Source organism: Mytilus californianus, unplaced genomic scaffold (genome assembly GCF_021869535.1).
Source record: "Mytilus californianus isolate M0D057914Y unplaced genomic scaffold, xbMytCali1.0.p SCAF_4, whole genome shotgun sequence".
Taxonomy (NCBI): domain Eukaryota; kingdom Metazoa; phylum Mollusca; class Bivalvia; order Mytilida; family Mytilidae; genus Mytilus; species Mytilus californianus.
In genome coordinates, this window is record NW_026262690.1 from 46,482,469 (window position 1) to 46,495,752 (window position 13,284).

General features: G+C 31.1%; 1 protein-coding gene across 1 annotated transcript in view; it reads right to left on the reverse strand.

Annotated features, from left to right (window-relative positions):
* The window catches only part of LOC127736940 (fibrillin-2-like), a 120,288-nt gene that overhangs the window by 93,114 nt on the left and 13,890 nt on the right, over window positions 1–13,284 (reverse strand). Inside the window, exons 10-13 of the mRNA XM_052247503.1 lie at window positions 3,134–3,247; window positions 1,265–1,378; window positions 1,022–1,135; window positions 624–737 (exon numbers count right to left, since the gene is read on the reverse strand). Of these exons, the coding sequence (XP_052103463.1) occupies window positions 624–737; window positions 1,022–1,135; window positions 1,265–1,378; window positions 3,134–3,247 (456 nt within the window). The remainder of the gene's footprint in view (window positions 1–623; window positions 738–1,021; window positions 1,136–1,264; window positions 1,379–3,133; window positions 3,248–13,284) is intronic.

Consider the following 13,284-nt stretch of genomic DNA (forward strand, 5'->3'; position numbering starts at 1 on the left):
ACTGTAGTTCAAGGAATTTACAACAAAAATTTTCAAATCTTTCCAAAACAACTAAAAAAACTCTGTGGAAAAACCATCTGATCCTGGCGTTTTACTATTTTTTAATATTAAACCAGCTTCTTCAATAGGTATTCTACCTTCAAGATTATTTTTCTCATCATCAGTTAATTTTTTAAACTTAATATCTTTCAATCCTTCTTCAAGTTTACTTAATTTATCTCCCTTTGACTGATCTTTATTCTTATATAAAGTTTCATAATTTTGGAAATTTTGGTTTTCAATACTTTTCAACTTTGTAATTGATTTCGTCTTCGAACTTTTATAATTCGAGCCCGACTACTCGGAAAACGAAATACGTGTATGACGTACTCAGTTTTAATTCAGGTATCTTTGAGGATGTGTTTTGTACATTGTTTTGATGATCCTAAGTATGGTACTCAAAACACATATTAACAACACCGAAAAATGTTTATATTTGGATTCCAGATACTAATGTCGTTTAGTAATAATACTTTTATTTGAATTTTCTAGATAAAAAAAAATCTATTTACTCGAATAAAACTACGATTATGCTATGATGTTCTAGAGTTTTTAGCTTGAAAAAGTTCATCTGTATGCCCTACCTGTCTCACAATTAGCTCCAGTGTAACCAGATTTACAATCACAAGTGTATCTGTTTATATGATCTTGACACGTTCCATCGTGTTTGCAAGGATTACTAGCACATTCGTTTATATCTGTAGAAACAATCATCATTTGGAAATTGTTAAAATTGCTTCATCAATTGAATTAATAAGTAAATCATTTAAAGATCAAATGAAATTAGTTGTTATAAATTAAATAATCTTATAAATTTTTTGTCGTATAATTGAATATATTTTGTCAAATTTCAAATTATTAATATGAACTATCCATTTTATATTCAGAAGATCGATCATTAAATTCATTTTCCCGCTTTTATATTCATCTGAATAAATTTTGACAGAAAGAAGGCAATTCGGCCATGCATATTTAGATGTACCTTGTTCACAGCTCTGTCCCCTATACCCAAGCGGACACTGACATGTATATTTGTTTACATGATCACTACACGTTCCTCCATGTTGACAGGGATTACTACCGCACTCGTCAATATCTAAAAAGGTAAATGATGTATTCATACATTGTTTCATGATGATGCAGTTTTTGGGAAGTTAAAAACGATTTTTATCGTAAAAGTAAGAGTGTAATTTCTGAGGTTAAACAAATTATGAAAGCAAAATACCTGTTTCGCAATGTACACCTGTATATCCCAGCAAACAATTACATGTGTAACCATTTACATTGTCACTGCATTTAGCACCATTCTTACAAGGAGAACTACTGCATTCGTCAATATCTGTGTAACAAAAAAAAAGAGAAAGAAATAAGCATAACAGGACTTAAAAAACAAAATTCACGAGCATAGACATCAATATAAATAGATTAATACATGATACTTTCCATATGGATCGGTTATCCGCCCTCGACGCATATCAGTCCCACGGTTACCTTATCGGACTTATGAAGGACTTTCGAGATGTTAACCGAGCCCATATAAAAAAAGCCATGAATTAAAGAAAAACCGGAGATACCAAACGGACAACCAAAAATTGTAAGTCATAGACAAATCGACAGCACAATGACAAACAACAAAGAGCGACGAAAACGGATTAGGAAACACGTTATAAAAAACTAAAGATTTCGCAACAAGAACGCCTTCAAAAACAGGGTGGGTTTTTTACAGATGAGCAGATCCTGATAAGAACAAATTCCTAGATGAGTCCATTTCGGCTAGGTTACAAACCAAAGAAAAGAGTGTGGCTACGACAATTGGAACATATCCGTGGTCTTCTGTGACAGACACTCTATAAAGATCAACCAAATCATGACAGCATTCGTAAAACAGTCGAGGTAATTACTTCAACTTAACCACCAATAACCCTTGGTTGATTCAATAGTTTCCAAGAAAGGAAACGCAAGCACTGAATGTCGTATCAACAAGGAAATATATACATCAAATGCAGGCGCTGCTGGAATGTTGCTACATGGAAATGTATGGTTCACAATAAGAAAACTGAAATCATCTCTTTTGTCGTAAAGTTCAGTTCTCCACCGAACCTCAACTTCTAGATTGAAATCCAAATACATGAGGCGGACTTATCTATACCTGTGGTTTCCTTTATTTGAAGTTCGATTGGATAGATAAACTCAACAAGATACCTAAAATTTAATATATTTAGTGAGATGTTATCATCAATATAGCTTAACGTGAAGTTTAAGGATAATACTTTATTCTATTCATTCTTCCCGAGAAGCTCTTGTACGAAGACTGTCACATGTGAATAAAGGAACAAGTCAACAAGAAGAGGAACACAGCTGGTTGCCATAAAAATGCCGATTGTCTGTTGAAAAAAAAACACGTCCTCCAAACGTAACAAATAAGATGTTGAAAAAAATTAGGTATATTTTAGAGAATTTCTTATTAGCATCAGAATGATTTATTCCTCCCTTAACCAAGATATGTATAACTAATATAATAATTCTTTTGTTTATTCATCACATACTTTCGACTTTAGATTCTAGGTCAATACCAAACTGATATATCTGTAATTTTTCCATATGATGCCCAGACTTACAATGAAATAATCATCGAGTCTGATAAGGAAAATCACGGAATAATAGAAAACTTATTATTTATTCCCAATGTTTTATCAATCCAGAAAAATTAATTGCAGACACACTGCAACTTTAAACAAAAAGAACCTTATTAACTCATCAGTTACTTTCAAAGATCAACAATGTAAACAGCAAACAACTATTTAAAAATGTTAGCTATTCATTTTAACAATTTATTGTATATGTGTATAAAAATGACAATCATTTTAAAATCAAAGAATCAACATATCCTTATATATTTATAGTAATATTTCCAGTAATGCAGCCGTACAAAGGTAGCCAATATCCTCATACTTGCACGAGAAGCAATTGACAAAGGTTTATTAGTCCGAGTATGCTGATATGGGCTGGTTTATTCCAAATGTATAATCTATGTTAATGTAGAATATACATTTAACACTGTATATTAAATAAAAAATATATAAATCTTTCAAACCTTTTTCACATTTGATTCCAGTATATCCTGTCGTACATATACAAGTGAACCCGTTTATCTGGTCGAGACATTTTGCTCCGTTTTGGCACGGTCCACTGTTGCATTCGTCTATATCTGCAATTGCAAGGAATATTTTAAATTCATTTCTGATGCAGTTATTTTTGATTATACATGTAAACGGAAAGTATCAAAAATTAAAAAAAATATTTACAACGTGTATATATGTATGACGGAACTTTTACGGAAGAAAAGGCTGACAAATGTGCTAGAAAAAAATAAATTAACATAATATATTCGGTGCGACCAAAGCGTTTTTCTCAATTCACCTTCATCAGGAACGCTAAAAACCAAATATTGTGAAAGCAAGGGATGTATAAATACAGGAAAACCTATATGGCCAGAAGATACCTATGAAGAATAGTCAAAAACCCTTTAAGATCAATTTTGCCATAAGGAGTTGAAAATAGTGTCTTGGGCAATATCAAATACCAGTAAAATGGTTAGATTAAGATGAGAAGAAACGGCACTTAAAGGTAAAAAAAATTATAAGTTCTTTTTAGACTCTGATAACTTTAGATTTAGCGTGGTTTTTTAGTAAAAAAATTTGAAGTTACTATGTACTTATTTTTCTGAACAGTTTTGTTGACACAATAAATAGTAAATTAAATCATGCAAAAGGTAAATGAGTTATTGTTTTTTTTTCTATCTGCTGTTCAACCATAAAGGAAGACATTTCAACCAGTTGATCTAAATTATGCGACTTATTTGTGTACAGTTCGATCAATATACAATAACTCGTATAAATTTAATGTAATAGTTAATGTGAAAACGAAACTGTTCTGTACTTACCGATTTGTGATTTAGTGATTTAATAACAGTAAGCTTTTAATAGAGAAGTAAAGACCATACTCGACAATATGTGTGATAAAGGTAAGATCAAATGTTACAATACCTATCAAAACCTAATGAAACCAATGAAAAGTCTCACAAAATTACATACATCACCCGACTTTATAATTTCACATTTTATTTTTGACATTTTATTTCAGGAAATCGGTACTTTTATTTAATCAATTTAAGGAACAAACCATATTAATTTTACTGAAAGTACTTTATTTACATATCTTGTCTAACACTTGGCAGAAACAAACAGACAAATGTGATATAAGATATCGCAATACATACATTTAACAATGAAACTTTAATTTATTGTCTGGACACTTTACCATCATTTCTACATAAGGAAATGCCAGTATCAAGTAAGGAATATGACAGTTGTTTTCCATTCGTTTGATGTTTTTGAGCTTTTGATTTTGCCATTTGACAAGGGACTTTCCGTTTTGAATTTTCCTTGGAGTTCGGTATTTTGTTATTTTACTTTTTACCAATCTTTTATATTTTGACATTTTACAAAGGTTTCCAGACAAGAACTGTTCTTTTTATAAAAAAGAATAAATACTTCAGGTCGGTAAAACTAAAAAAATTAAAAGGCTAATTCGCTTAGATGTTCTAAACTTTAAAGGAGCATTAGCTATCAAATTCATGTTCACCGATTTGACTCAAATTCTCATATTTGATTTATAACATACTAAAACGTTTATCCAAATTACAATCAGTCTAAAATAAACAACTAACAGTACATAGACTTGATAATATATATCAGCATTTTGTATGTATTTTAGGCTAGACGCCATCTAATTAACCATCTAAATGACCTCCGAAGACTGCCGACGGTCACATAATCCGATATAAACATAAACATAAATATTAATAGATTGTGACCACGTGCATTTGGATTTTTCTAGGTATGTTTGATTTTATGTTATAGGTTAATAAGATAAGTTAAACATCGTTTTTACATGTATAAGAATGATATTTTGTAGAATCTGTCAACGAAATGGTTCACCTTTAATTAACTTTCAATGGTGGCATTCTTTTCCTTTTAATGGCTAAACACGAATAATACATGCGTAACCAATCTCTAGATTAGGGGTTAAATTGAAGGTCACATGAATACGAATTAAATGAGGTCGAGTTATTCACTTGCAAGTGAATAATTCATCAGCGATGTTTCTTAGCTCATTTTGACAAAATTGAACTAAAAGCGAATTATCATTTCACTATTTCACTTTCACTAATAATTGAAAAAAAAAAAAAAAATTAAAAAATATTTATTTTTATATCTCGTAGCTAATGCCCCTTTAAAGTGTTAGATCCAAAACAACGTGAATGTTTTATTGAAATATTTTGTCATACAATTTAAAATTTCAAGAAGGAAACTTTCAAACAATTTAGATAAGATAAAATCTCATTCATGTTTTCAATGTTCATAAACGCATATTAGTTCTAGGCAAATATCTTCCAACAATATTCATGGGAACAAATGCTTAATGCTTAATGATTCAAGGAATTTATGTGACTACGTAAGCAATAATCAATATTATGAACAAAATTTAATTTCAAAAGAACAAAAAAAAAAAAAAAAAAAACCTACTTCAGCCGATAAATTATCTAAAAAATTGGTACTTGAATTATCATGTTCATATAATTGTATACTGATCAACCTTAGCTAACTCCTTCTTCTTTTCAGTTAAAATTTATTATTTCATGTTCTAATATATTTTGTAGTTTATCTAAAGTAGGTAATTACAAAATTCTATAATAAAGGAATTGTATCTAGTTTTTTAGCGTTGGCTTTACAGAGCTTGTTTCTCTAAAGTATGCAATTGTGTTGTCTGATTGCATCCTCTGTATCTATTTTTTGAAGAAGCATGTTCAAACCGCAGTTTTGACAGATTTTGATAAATTATGAAAAAGGTAAAATAACAAAAATACCGATCTCCAAGGAAAATTAAAAAATTGTCTAAGATTTCATGGCAACATGTTAATTGTTGAAATTGACAAAGACGTTTTAAAAGACTCGGCACATGCGAGTTTCGGACGCTTTGTAGTGGGTAGACCATACAACCAATATTCTTGAAATAACTTCTTAGAAGGTAGGAAAATTTACAGAGTCAAACAAACAGACAGAACCAAAAAAAAATCAATACTTTAAATGACAAATAAATTAATTTAAAAAAAGACGAAAAGATCAATGGATCACCATAAAATGTAATACAAAAAGCCTTATATTGAGATACTAAATCCCACTAAAAATCTGATACGAACAAAGGAGCTCCAATATAGTACTAAACACGTATGACACCGATTTCAGCGCAAAGGCCACTTGCTTCTAAAATAAACCTATTCAGGTACGCTTTGAACAAAAGACATGGGAATTCATATACAAATAATAATTGTAAGGACCAATTCAGAACCGGTCTACCTTGCAACCATAGTAAAATAGAGGCGATAGATACCAGGGGGACATTCAATCTCATAAGTCGAAAATAAACTGACAACGCCATGGATAAAAAAGAAAAAGACCAACAGACAAATAATAGCACACAAAACACAACATAGAAAACAAAAGACTGATCAACACGATCGAACCCCACTAAAAACAGGGGGTGATCTCAGGTGCTCCGGAAGGGTAAGCAAATCCTGCTCCACATGTGGCACCCGTCGTGTTGATCATGTTAGTACAAACCCGGTACTAATTCTAATTCGGTAGGTCACATTCGGAAAAAGGGGGACAGGATTGTAGTTACGATATTAGGAACATATCCGCTATCATCTGTGAAACGGATATTCCATTACGGTCAACCAACTCGTGATGGAGTCCGTAAAACTTACGAAGGGATGATTTCAACTTCGCCACTTGGAACTCTTGGTTTAATAGCTTCATTGTGAGCAGCAACCCTCTATCAAGTAAATCATGATAGGAAATACAAGCCCTAGAATATTGTATCAACTTGGAGATATATACTCCGTATGCAGGCGCTGCTGGAATGTTGCTTCATAGAAATAAAAGTTCACAATTGGGAAGCTGAAACCATCTCTTTTGTCGCAACATTGGACAAAATTACAATTACACAATTAGAAAATTGAAAATGTACAGTCAAAATATCGTTTAAATCAGCAAATACCACAGCACTGGTTAATGGGCAGATGGAACTGTCGGGTACTAAATGACCACCTGCAGCACCGACCAGTTGAGAGTAATAACAACGCACGACATATCGGGGTTGTGGCTATCTCTAATCGACAATTCATCAGTGCTCGTCGATGAGACGGCTGATGTTTAAAATGTCTTTTACTTGCTACATTCATTTGTTTGACTGTCTAGTCCATAAAACAATTAGAAACTTTAGTTTTTTTCTATATTTTTGTAAATGGTTTTACTGCAAATGAACAACTTTTTAATCCTAAGGGTCAAAAACGGGAGTTATTTGAAAGATAATGGTTTTTAATATCAAAAAGTCTAATTAAGATGCTTTTGAACATTTTTAAACAAGTTTACCTGTTTCCATAAAATAAAAATTATTCACACATAATGCTGTTGAAGACATTTTAAACATAACAGTTCAAATTGTTCATGTGTTTGTTAATCTTTTGAACGAAAGAATGTTTAAACAAAATGAACTGACTGGTGTTTTTATGACATAAGACTGCTCTTCTCCCTAAAGTACAATGATTTTGGTAAATAATGTGTTTCTTGTACATTTTTGGCTAAAAAGTTCGTATAAAGTATATAAATTTACTTTTGAATACTATCTTATGATCATAAACAAGCTTCTGTCCAAGTGTGGTACAAATCCAGGATAGTTTAAGAAAGTTATTAAAATTTGAAAAACTTTAACCACAGAGTGAATGTTATGTTAACTGGCAGAAAAACTAAGTCCATATATATGAGTTAAAATACGGAAAAACAGGATTTATTTTTTACAAAATTTTCTTCTGGATACTATCTTATGATCATAAACAAGATTCTGTCCAAGTTTGGTTGAAATGCAGGATATTTTAAGAAAATTATTAAAATTTCAAAAACTTTAACCACAGGTTGAATATTTGTGGACGCCGCCGACGACGATGAAGCCGACGGAATGTAGGATCGCTATGTCTCGCTTTTGCGACAAAAGTCGCAGGCTCGACAAAAATGAGAAAATTGGGTATGATTGCAAACTAGAGCAAATGTCGTAGAAGTTTGTAAATACAGCTGTTTCACAATCCACGCCTCTTTTGGGGAGATATATAATATTCATAGATATGTTAATTTGTTAACGTACTGGTTCCCACATTTGATCTCTGTGTTTCATCTCATAGAGACGTAACTTGAAAATGTTACCAGTATAGAAAAAAGTGGTAGCGCCTAAAATTTAATTCTTAGGAGATCCAATAGTGGAAGTAGGGGTATTATAGAATTTTAGTATAAGTTTAAACTCTTAGAAGTTCAGGGCATATAAATGTTGAAAATATGCCGCACAGCCCTATATTTTGACCTTTGAATAAAATAGTAGTGCATATCAACTTTCCGTTCTGGGATATAATTTTTTAGGAAATTACCTAGTAGAAGTGGCACAGTTTTAGCCGCAAAGGGAGTTCCTATGGGAAATTGCATTGTCTATATTTACAGAATTGCAACCTGTAGGTCACCGTTGGGCATCCAACAAAGAACAAAACCCATACCGCATAGCAAGCTATAAAAGGCTTCGACAAGCAAAATGTAAAACAGTTCAAACTTACAACCTGATTTGTGTACAAATATGATATAAAGCAACGACAACCACTGAATTACAGGCTCTGACTTGGGACAATCACATACAGAATGTGGTGTAAAACATCTTGCCTATAATTGCTTACATCCACTTCATTTGAACTTTGGTGGATAGTTGTCTCATTGGCAATCATACCACATCTCCTAATCTTTATATTAGGTGCGAACAAGCCCCACCTTTAACCTGGGACAGTAATATAATTGCACAATATAAAACAAACTATAATAGTCAGTTGAACACAATGACTCATCACATCGGTACAAAGCACACAACAACAAAAAACTAGCGATTTTAGAGAATTCGCAGTAACTGAAATCTAGTACAACGCCAATAACAATTTATAGAAAAAATCATGCATCAATGAATAAGATATTTATAAGTACGCATCCAATGGATTTAGTGTAAAGCTGTCATAACCAGTTAGAGAAAAACATGATCTTGTGCAATGCCAAAATATCAGTACCGTCAAATAGTGTTGAACTGATGACAGTTTAGAATACTTTATTTCAAGGATCGAGCAGTTTACACCGATAGTATCTAAATTTACGGCCTCTATGAATAACATCCCCGTAAACATTAGGATGTGATATCCCTTTTATAATACGTTTTCTACAGTATATGTATGTTTTATTAGGTGATAGGTTTTGAATTAACATTAATCTGTTTCTTTACTATTGTAATCATACTTTAGATACGATTGTTCAATTTTGTATCATTACTGAAAGTAGCTGCCAGGTGAATATTAGATGTACTCATTGAGATATTTTTATCCTTCACGGAAAAATTGAGATCTGGTAACTCAATATTTAAAGAAAAAAATGATAATTTCAGTTTTATAAGGAATAGATGACTTCAGCCATTTAGTCTTATTAGATGTACATATGATCCGAAATATTTTCATAAATGATTTACAAGTTGGTTTTTTTTCAGGAACAAGTAACAAGTTTGGAATTATTGGGGAAAAAATCAAAATCAAAATCATAAATGATTTATAAATAAACTCATCACAGATACCAGGATTTAAATGTTGTCAACGCAAAACAATCTCATACATATTTCTCGATAAAGAATATTACCAAATGTGATTTATTACCCGATTTTTACTTGTTATCATTATTAAACACGGTGATTTTCATTCGTGGGCAAGGAACTACTTACATTTTAGAAGCACATGTCATCATCCCCGTATTTTAATATTGTTCATAATGTTGGATCTTTACTTCTCTGTGTAATGTTTTTTTTTACAATATATTATTAGTGTTCTGATTTGTGGACTTTCTTTTCTTTTTGATCTTTTTCTTTGAATTATGGTGTTGTCTATCCTTTTCCATTGGTGATTTTATTTCATCTTTAGTATATTCTTACTTCTTACTTGTTACACTCTTTGTATCATTTCTAAACACCTATAAACGACATTCACCTATGCACTGCTTAGGTTTTTAATAAATTATAATTCAACAATGATTTATTTGTTCTGAGGATACGGAATACCTTATAATACCTATCAAATATATAAAATAAATATGTTTTGAGCTAGATTTGATTTTGTTAGATCATAATTAAATAATTGTGCTTAAACTAACGGCAACTCTCTCAAAATGACCTTTCACTGTTTTGGCTATGCAAGTCGTTTTTAGATATATGCCATCAAACGTTTTATATTTTCGGCTTTTGTTCTTGGGCGTACATGATGATAAACATCGACCAATTATATCTTTAAAACTTTTAAAGTATGTATGTATGTATGTATGTTTGTATGTATGTATGTATGTATGTTTGTATGTATGTATGTATGTATGTATGTATTTATGTAATCCGTATATAATCCGTTCATCCTATTTCGACTCTTCAAAATTTATTGTTTTCTGTTTAGTTTTAAATTGATAATTAAGATCCATTTTGTTACATCTAGTGATCCGTTTATTTTGCAATCGCCATGGCAGTCAGCAGGGTTTAAGAACATCCGTTGTTCGACCTGCTTGTCAAATGCGTTTTGTTAAAATATTCTTTTCAATTTTTTGGTCTTTTGGAAAATGTTGTTTGTGCTGTATTTAAACCCCTCTACCAAGAAATTTGTTTTGCATGCACACGTATAAAAATTGCGGTTTTTATCCAATGCAATCATAGGTTTGAACGTTGTTTTCAATTTAGACTAGTTTGTATGTATGTATGTATGTATGTATGTATGTGTCCTCAATTTAAAATTACAAAACAAAATTTAGACTAAAGAAATAATTAAGCTTCACTAATGTATTCCAGAAATCTCAACATAAAATTTCAGTTAATCCCGAGAATGTGAAAGACCATAATTAATGCATATTGTGTTTGCTTTATTGAGTGTTCACTGATGTATACCCAAATCTCCATTTATCAATTTATGATAACTTTCGTTATTTTTATTTCTATACTGCATGTTTTAAAAATTAAGGTTTTAATTGCAAAAATCACTACCAAATATATTGCACCTGATAGCCATTTCGACAATCAATGATCGAGGCCAAACTATTTGAGAATCCAATACCTTATTTAAACATTGAAGAGCCGATAAAACAAAACATAGCCAAAAGTTATGCCAAACCCAGACAATGAAGCAGAACTTTGCACGAGAGGGATATATTCCTTAGTTTAAAATCATTTTGAAAATTTTGTAACAGCAAATTAAAAAAAAACAATATCTGTATTCTCATGCCAATTCAGAGGTACTGGCTACTGGGCTAGTGATACTCTCGGGGACTTAAAGTTCACCAGGAGAGTTATCCACTAAGTGGCAGTAATAACATACACGACACCAAATTTACTGCAACAGATGCGCATTTCGACAATCAATGTCTCGTCGTTGATTTTCGAGGCCAAAATATTAATCATGTATTAAAAGTAACTTCGACTGTTTTCACCGTTGGTGTTATCTTGACATTAGGAGTGACTGTGATATACTACTTTATATTTGAGTATATGGTCAATTCAGATAAACTATAAAACAACTATAAACAATTAAATGCTGCAAGCTAATCTAATCTTTATTTGGACTCAAATGTAAAAATCATTTTTTAAACACTTTCACAACAGGATCTAAAAATGTTGCATCATCTAGTTTGTTTTTTCCCATACTTTTGATCTTTCGGACATAAAGTGCTAGCAGTATAGATACTGTTGCCAAACAACACACTATGAACAACAAAACAAACAACATTGGCCAAACTTCTGTTGATGAAAGACAATCCCGGCTTGTAGATTCTTTATTTGGAGAAATATTACTGAAATCTGAAATATGATAATTTATATATTTAAGGTTAATCGATGTTAGTAAAACACATCTAAATTTAAATATTGATTTTGAATTAACAGACTTTTAAAAAAAAATTATCATTGCTGTGAAAGTACTTGTAACCTTTCATATTTGACAATTTCTATTTTATTTAGTTTTACTCAAGCAAATAAGGTTTCAAAAACTGAAGAAAAAAATCACATTGCGAAAAGACTTTACACAACTTTTATTGTATTTTTTGTTTAAAAAGTATTTTGTGGAAAATATTTACTAAAAATGCAACCAAATTTTAATTTGTATATATTAAAAAATAATGTATGATATATTTGCCTACCTTATAGCATTAGCTACACTATTGGCTCTATTCCGCTGTATCAAATGAGATGAAGCAAAATCCCTTCTCAGCTTATAAAAAATGATCACGACATGCATACGAGTAAAAGAAGCTTGAATAATTTATAAGCGAAGCAACATGCTAAAGATAAATTCAATTAGTCAAAGGCAATATCAAAGTTCAAGAATGACAAAATATGTTGATAGTTCAACAATATTATAGTAGATTATAATGTCAGCTTTCTTAATTCTAAGCCAATGTATACGAGCAGAACAGATCAATATACTCTCAAGTATGCACAAAAAGACCAGATTCAAATGAACAGTCGAAGAATCAACAATGTGCTCTGAATGTTTTACTAAATTTAAATACAGTATAAATAAGCTATTTTTTTAAAAGATGAATTCACTTGTTTAATTAAACTTTCCAACTTCTCATTTAGTCATTTTGTTCAATGAAAACTAAATTAGAAGTAGATACAGCCATACTTAAATAATAATCTATGGAATGTCGAATTATTCATTTTGGTTAACTTTGCTTGCTGAATGTTTCTTTTTCTTCAAAGACAGCATAAAAAGCACTTACAAGTTTAAAAAGGTTGAAGTTTAGAAAGGCTGTCTCACTACATTGGCCCAAGGAAAAAACATGTATTTGTTTTTGAAATAGTTCTCAATTCTTAACATGTTATTCACTGTGATGACCGCAATAATGCTGGATTCATCTAGTTTTTGTATGTGTTTGTGCTGTTTTTGCTTTCTGTGTTGTTTTGTTGTTTTGTTGTCATGTTTAATATTGCATTGTTTGTGTTGGCTATATCGGTAGTAGTAATGTTAATCTGCTGTCTTGAAAACTTGTCGTAAATTTAAACATTCACAATTGGCCATGTTCTTGGGTT